Below are 7,422 nucleotides of genomic sequence, written 5' to 3'. Positions count from 1 at the left end.
ATGAAGTGTAGCTTAGGAAAGTAATATGGATAGGGGAAATTAGCACCAAACATATTAAAATGATAAATGGAAATTACTAATAGAAAAGTTTTCTTTAAAATGTGTCATATTTACAGATAGAGATGCAAAATGGGAAATGAAGGCCTGCAAAAAGTGTTTAGCAATTAATAAAATTGATTTCTCTCACAAAGTCTGAAGATATATTTTCAGCATCAAAATAGGGGTTCACAGCTATCTATACCTCTGGTCCTAGAGTGGTGTAGGAGGTCCTTTTGTCTAGGTGTTCCTTTTAATGGCTAAAAGAGGAACTGTTTTGGGTCTAGAGCAGAGTTGTAGGGGAACAGAGTTAGGTGGGGAAAACTAAATAAACGGAATGCTGGGACGAAGAGAGGAGGAGAGGAACCATGGATCCTCCACCTGAGACAGACACTGCTTAGAATCTTGGCCAGTAAGCCACTGCCATGTGACAATACACAAATTAATAAAGTGCATTAAATTAATATAAAAATTAGCCAATAAGAAACTAGAGCTAATGGGCAAGCAGTGATTTAATTTATATAGTTTCTGTGGGTTATTTCCGGGATAAGTTATCCGAGTCGCGGGGACAAACAAGCAGGCCCTTCTCCTATAGAATGACACCCATGTGGCCAGCTATATTCATTTATAACTGGAGACGGTTTGCTGGGCGGCTGGGATGAACAAGCGGGCTCCCCTCCTACACTAGAGTATCTGACATCTTTTTCTAATCTCCTCAGTTATCAGGCATACTCATTGGGCATAGAATTGGATGCTGACAAAAATCCAATATATTAAAATAATTTTAGTGTACTTAAAATGTAACTATATTATAACCAGGTAGCATTGCTCCTACTGTACACTACAGGTTAACTAATAAAAGACTCTATGCCAGTATTGGGAATTCTGTTTTAGAATTGTGGGCCTATGAACTCTCATAGATGCCACACATTACAGGATCTTGCCACTTTATGCTCCAGAAATTGATGTTCAGATTGCATTCTTAGAGGATACCTACTTACGTAATAAAACATGGAGAAATATAGGCAGTATTTGAATGGATGCCATATCTAGGTTTATTACCTCGGTTTATTAGTTTATTTGAAAGGTGCTATGCATTCTAGCAGAGGAGAAAAAGAATCATCAGTCATACCCAGATGTGAATATTCAAAATAAATACTAACCAGCTAACTTCTGATGATGGTACATAAGGGGGAATCTCTTGGTAATAATCAATAACATTCTGATTGTTTTTAAGTCTCATTACACAACATATAATCCCTACTCGCACCATTACTGAACCAAAGACTTGTTTTAAAGGATCACACACCCTAGGGATAGTATAAAATTATTATTCTACTACTAAGTGCAGAATGTATTAAATGAGCTCCCAGTGATTTATCATTTTATAAATAGAGTAAGACATTTCTCAATTCTTATCAGAGAAGGTAATATTTTCAATAGTAACACATAGAATAAAAATGGTAGATTGCAGAGACTAAACAAATATAAAATTTTAATTCCTAACTGAAACATACACAGTGACTTGGACAAAGTTGTCAAAACAAACCAGGGAGAAAAGATAACTTTTTAGTGAATGCTACTGAGAAAACAGGATATCTACCTGTAGAAGACCACAAAAGATATAGATCTCTAATCCTGTATGAAAATCAACTTCATATAGAACAGAAACCTACATTTGAAACCATAGATTTTAAAGGGCTATAGAAAAATCAGTAACAAAATTTCAACGTATTGACAAAGGTATGGACATTTTTATATAATGCTGCACTTTGATTGCTTGTGGTTTTCTTGTGGTAAAAAAAAATTTCCTTGATGAAGACAGAAGACTATGTTTAGCTATGGGCATAACGACAATTAGTTATCATCTCTAATAATCAGTAAAATTCACATTAAAATAAATTGAGATTTCATTCTATTTGGGAAGAAATGATAACATTTAAGGGGACAGACAAAAGTAATCCTGAAAACATGCAAGTAAAAGAGAACACTCATCTTTGCTTATGGGCTTGCAAACTGGTGCAGCCACTATGGGAAGAAGGGTGGCAAATACTCAAAAAAATTAAAAATATAACCAGGCGTGGTCATTTTGAATGGTATTTCTAGTTGGTCAGTAAGAAAACCAATCATAGGCAAATGGAACATCATGATACTAAAGAATCTGTAAAGCAAAATGTACTCAGCTGAAAGAAGAGAAAAAAGAAAGAACATGAGAAATTTTCATCTGCTATACATCTCATAAAATATTGAAATCCAAACTATTAATTTTATAGATAAATATACCATATTTTATTTAATTTTTGAGGCAAGGTCATACTGTGTATGCATAGCTGGACTGGACCACTGAATATATAGCATGGTATATACGAACCCACAGATACCTGCCAGCTTCTGCATCTGCTCCCAATGATGGAATTATAAGAATGTATCAACAAACTCAGCTACAAACATCAAGAATAATTTTTCAACAAGAGATTATGGGTGTATAAATCTATAAATAAAACTTGCTGGATCCATTTAATATGGCTTGTATGTATATGATTTTAGGACTGACCACAACTTATCATATGAGCAAAATAGGCTTATCCACAGGAAAAACTAACTCTTCCACTCTCAGCAATCAAACTTGTAGAGATTTGTATGGGGGTGGGAATACTGTGAAATTTGCCCTTCCTACATTAGCATGTCTATCACAATGTAGCTGTTTAAGTCTTGATTAGGCAATGCTATGTTTGGGGTATCACATGGAACCTTTCGTGTCATCTCTATGAGACACATTCTCACACCAGATGTTTAGGTCCTGTGGATCTTAAAAAAGCTTTCTGCCTCCTCTTCTATGATCGTACCTGAGCCTAAGGTACAGGACTAGTGTTTTGGATCTATCAAGTGGAGCTGCACATATAACTCAGTTGGTCTCCGTACTTTGGCCGGTTGAGATTTTCTGTAACATCCTTCTTAAAAGAAAAGTTTCTTTAATGGGAGTGAGAACTAAACACACCTGTGTAAAAGGGGAAGTATTTATAAGCATTTTGGAATTATGCTGGTCTAGTACGATGGTGGGGGAATGTTCTCTAAGATTCATCAACTCGCTGGCCCTGAGTACCTGGCTAGGATTCCAGAACCAGAAGTGAATTTACTCCTGTAGAGTGAGCTCAAGTCCAGTTAGATAGTTGTTGGTTACTGCCAAGATGTGAGAAACACTATTACACTGTAAGACAATCTTGGCATTCTTGACAATGTTTTAATTCATAGGAATCAAAGCTGAGTAAGACTTTTGGTTGTATCTATCACTTGTCAGTATTCATAGAACCTTAAGAAATGAGACTTTCATATGAGATACAATTCAAATCTTCCATGACCATTGTTAATATGATAATAATGATGATGATGGTGATGATAATGATAGAAAAATGGTCAAAAATTTGCAACAAATGGTAGAATGAAAACAACTGAAAAGATTAAGCAGAGATAAATATTATAATATGAAAATAGGAAATAAAATGGCAAGTAAGTATATTTTTAAAATATACAACACTCATACCTATATTGGAATACAAATTACAAGTACCTTTAGGTTCTATCTCACCACTACAGAATGGCTAATCACCAAGGAACCAAGTTAGAGCAATTGCTGCCCTGTCTTTGGGGAGAGGGGAATATAAGTCCTCACCGTTTGGAAGAACTTAAAGAAGAACAATCACTATGGAAATCAGTGTGAAGGTTTCTCAAAATATGAAATCTGAGCCACCACGTGTCTTACCTTTAGTACTTTAAGACATAAACCTAATAGACTCCATATGCTAGTAAAGAAAATTGTTTGAAGAAATGAATTTAATTTTACTCTCTTCTAACTGCCTAGAAAATAGAATCAATAGTAAATATCCACCAAGAAAGAAATAATGAGAATTTGTTCCAAATGTACAATGCAATTATATTCAACTGTAAAGAAAAACATCAATTTGAAAAATTATCTCAGATTGATAAAACTAGAAAATATAGTATAAAGTGACATATCCCAGGCTTAGATAGACAAATGTATGAAATCTCTCATTATGTGAATCTTATTTTCAAACATTTTAGATTTTTGTGTAAAATAGCATCTGTAAAAATATTAAAAAAAAACTAGAGAGGGAGCATCAAAATGACACAGAAAATGGAGCACAGGGTGTGTGGTTACAATACACGTGATATGAAAGTAAGGAAGAACAACAGGGTAGAAAGGATGGGATGAGGATGAGGATGAGGGGGTGATGAATTAAATTGTTGGAGGCAGATTAACCAAACTACATATGGATGAAAGAGCCATATGAAAATCCACTACTTTGACAGCCTTTTCATTTAAAAACCAACAAATAAACAGAATCTGAAGAGAACTACTCTGCTTCGTAGGAAAATACAACCACAAAAACATCATAATAGTAAACAAAGCCAAGTGCCAGACATGACACAATCCCATAAAATCACCTTGCTACTATTATGCCAAAGAAGTTAATGAACTATGGGATGGTTCAATTGGGCTTGTTTATCATTGAGAAAAAAATTAATTTAGTGTTATCTGGTCCAATATTGGCATAGCAGCTACAGACTTAACTAATGTCTTTGTGGGTAAATTTTTGACATGATTTGTAGCAGCTCATTTGATCATAGCTGTAAGTTCATGATCATTAAAATTAACCGAAATAGTGTACAATGTATTGCTATTGTTTCAGCAAACAGGCACAGTGTTCAATTGCCTAAATCTTTTTAAAATATACAACCAAAAGAGAATTGGCAAAAAAAAAAAAAAAAAAAAAAAAAGAACTGCAAGGAGAGCCAGGTTTCTTCATCAGTTTTGTGTCAGAAAGTACACTACTCTCCCAGGGAACACCACCTCTCAAAAAATTAAGTGAGAGAAATAAAACGAACTTGGCAAGTGGTAAATAAAGGGTCTGCCATGTTTTACTGAGCTTTGACAGGTTTGTGTTTGCAGTTAGTGATAGCTAGTGCTGATAGTCATAATTCATCCAACTGCAAAATGAGTAACTACTGAGTATTCTTCCGTAAAAGCAAGTTCTTTGTAACCATTTCTAGGTTACAAATAGATGGTCAAGGAAATGATCATGTAAGAGTCAGAGAATGAAAAATAATAGTGGGAAGATGAGTCATCTGTTCAGAATGTAACTGTTCTACCAATGCACCCACAATATCACTGTTTGCCTGCATAAGTCCCACAGAACACTAGGGGCGCAAACATTCCACTGGGGATCAGACAATAACCGAAAGGTTCCAAAGTTTCATGAATGGCTTCTTAGCTGTTAGTCATTGATGGGTGTATAGGGTCATATTCTTCAGTGATGTAACCACTGGCAATTGTTTTTAACAAGTAAATAACTTTCCACTCTCATTCATGGAGATATTGTACTTACATGGCAGATATCAAAAATAGATTTGAACATGAATGTGCATGGTTATGGGTGCATTAAAGTTAATAGGAAAGGTGGAAGTTATAAGATATAAGTGAACATTATGGGACTTTGATGTAGGATCAACATGCATTACATATATATATAATTTTTTCTTGAGTTAAATATGTATAAGAAAAATTTGAATAAATTGGTAGCTAGATAAAATTAAACAATGATGCATTTCAAGGTGGTCAAAGGCATATTTAATAAGTGATTAGATTGTGAGTTAATTTTTATTAAAAATAGTTTTTCATACAATGTCTAAAATTACTTGATGGACATTACATTAGTGTCAGAGAAATGTATTTCTCAGGATGAATTCAAAGTTCTGAGAATTTTCTTGGAAAAAATAGATTTTCTGTTAATACATAGTAAACTTTGGATATTGTTATCTAATGAATACATGTGAGGTTTGCAATTTTTGCCTATTTCAGTGGATTGTTTAGGTCTTTTAACTCAAGAAAAAAATTAAATTTAAGTTATTATGAGCTAGTAACATTGCACAGCATGTAAAGGTGCTTTCCTGGGAAGCCTGATGACTTAAGTATGATCAACAGACCATGGGGAAAATGAGAGTGGCAAAGCCATGACACAGGTTGTTCCAAAATCCTGCATATGTTCTAGCGTTGAGATGTAAACATCATGCATGCACACATCATAATAAAGAAGAGAAAAATAAAAATAAAAAGGCACATGTGAGACAAGAAACACACTCAGTTGATGCTTTATATGTATTTAATTTGGTTCTTACAGTTTTGCTTCAACATGGATTGCAATAAATGGGTCTTCAGCAGAGTTACTAATATAAAATTGAGCTTTGCCATCATTGCCAACATAGACTTTACTTCCGGTGCAGTTGCCATCAATCTTATCTCCAGAAATGACATCACAGTATGTGCCAGCAGGAAGACCAGTCTGTAAAGTTTTTGACAAAGCCCTGAAAAAAAAAGGGGGGGGGGAGGATTTAACGTAAATTCAACCCATTCAAGCGCTGGAAAATCTGTTATTAATAAAACAAAACAAAACAAAAAAGGCTCAAACTTGTGATATACATCAAAAAGGAATCAAGCGTCACCAAAAGAATCCCAGTAATAAGACTGTGCATGGATTAGTAAGAGAATTCTCCAGACCAAAATCATTATAAATGTCTTAGTTTCATGGGGATGGTGACTGCTACCTGACAAAGAAAGCTAGAGAACCCAGGGAATCTCAGTAGCAAAGGGCTCTTACAAGGACCTTCATTCTTTCCAGTCCGTGTTCTGCTGGATTTAAACTGATGACTCAAAAACGTTAACAGCATCATTTTCTCCCAAAGTTATTAGATCACAAGGCACCACAGAGGATTTATTCTAGAATTAAACATTATCTAGCATTTCTATGGGTACATACAAGTTTGTATTAGGAAACTGTCTGTATAAAGGAATTCTGGTGTTCCCAAACCACCAGCCATGTGTTCTTTCAAAAAAAAATATGTACCTGATATTTTGTTTTTAACCAATAAATTATGATTTGTGGGAAAGATTCTTAATCTGATAGACAGCTGATTTAGAATTGAGACAATTCACTGACTCTCAAAGAGCTTCTCTGAGTAAATAATATTTTTTGCCTATTTTTTTTTTATTCTTTGAGAGACAGGATCTCTTCATGCATCCTTGACCTTAAACTCATGGCAATATGGGTTCTTTCGTCTGTTGGTATTCAAGACATTGGCCTCCACTCCTGGTATCTGAGTTAGACAACTACAGATGAGTGAACCATATTGTAAAACCCAGATGAAAGAACCACAGTGGAAGGACAATAATGAAAGTTTTAAAAGGAAAACTCAACAGCTTCTTGAAGACATTCATAGACCAGATTCAAAAGCACATATTTTTTAATATACAATAACCAACTTTATATGGAAAAACAAAAAACCCAGGATAGCCAAAACAATCTTATACAA

The 7,422-nt window shown here is 34.5% G+C and overlaps 1 protein-coding gene across 1 annotated transcript in view; it reads right to left on the bottom strand.

The window, feature by feature from the left end:
* Window positions 1-6,227: 6,227 nt before the first annotated feature.
* LOC101983794 (pancreatic alpha-amylase) overlaps window positions 6,228-7,422 on the bottom strand; it is an 11,056-nt gene continuing 9,861 nt past the window's right edge. Inside the window, exon 10 of the mRNA XM_005372116.3 lies at window positions 6,228-6,417. Within this exon, the coding sequence (XP_005372173.1) occupies window positions 6,228-6,417 (190 nt within the window). The remainder of the gene's footprint in view (window positions 6,418-7,422) is intronic.

Source organism: Microtus ochrogaster, unplaced genomic scaffold, assembly GCF_000317375.1.
Source record: "Microtus ochrogaster isolate Prairie Vole_2 unplaced genomic scaffold, MicOch1.0 UNK189, whole genome shotgun sequence".
Lineage (NCBI taxonomy): Eukaryota > Metazoa > Chordata > Mammalia > Rodentia > Cricetidae > Microtus > Microtus ochrogaster.
This window is presented reverse-complemented; position numbering and strand designations above follow the sequence as displayed.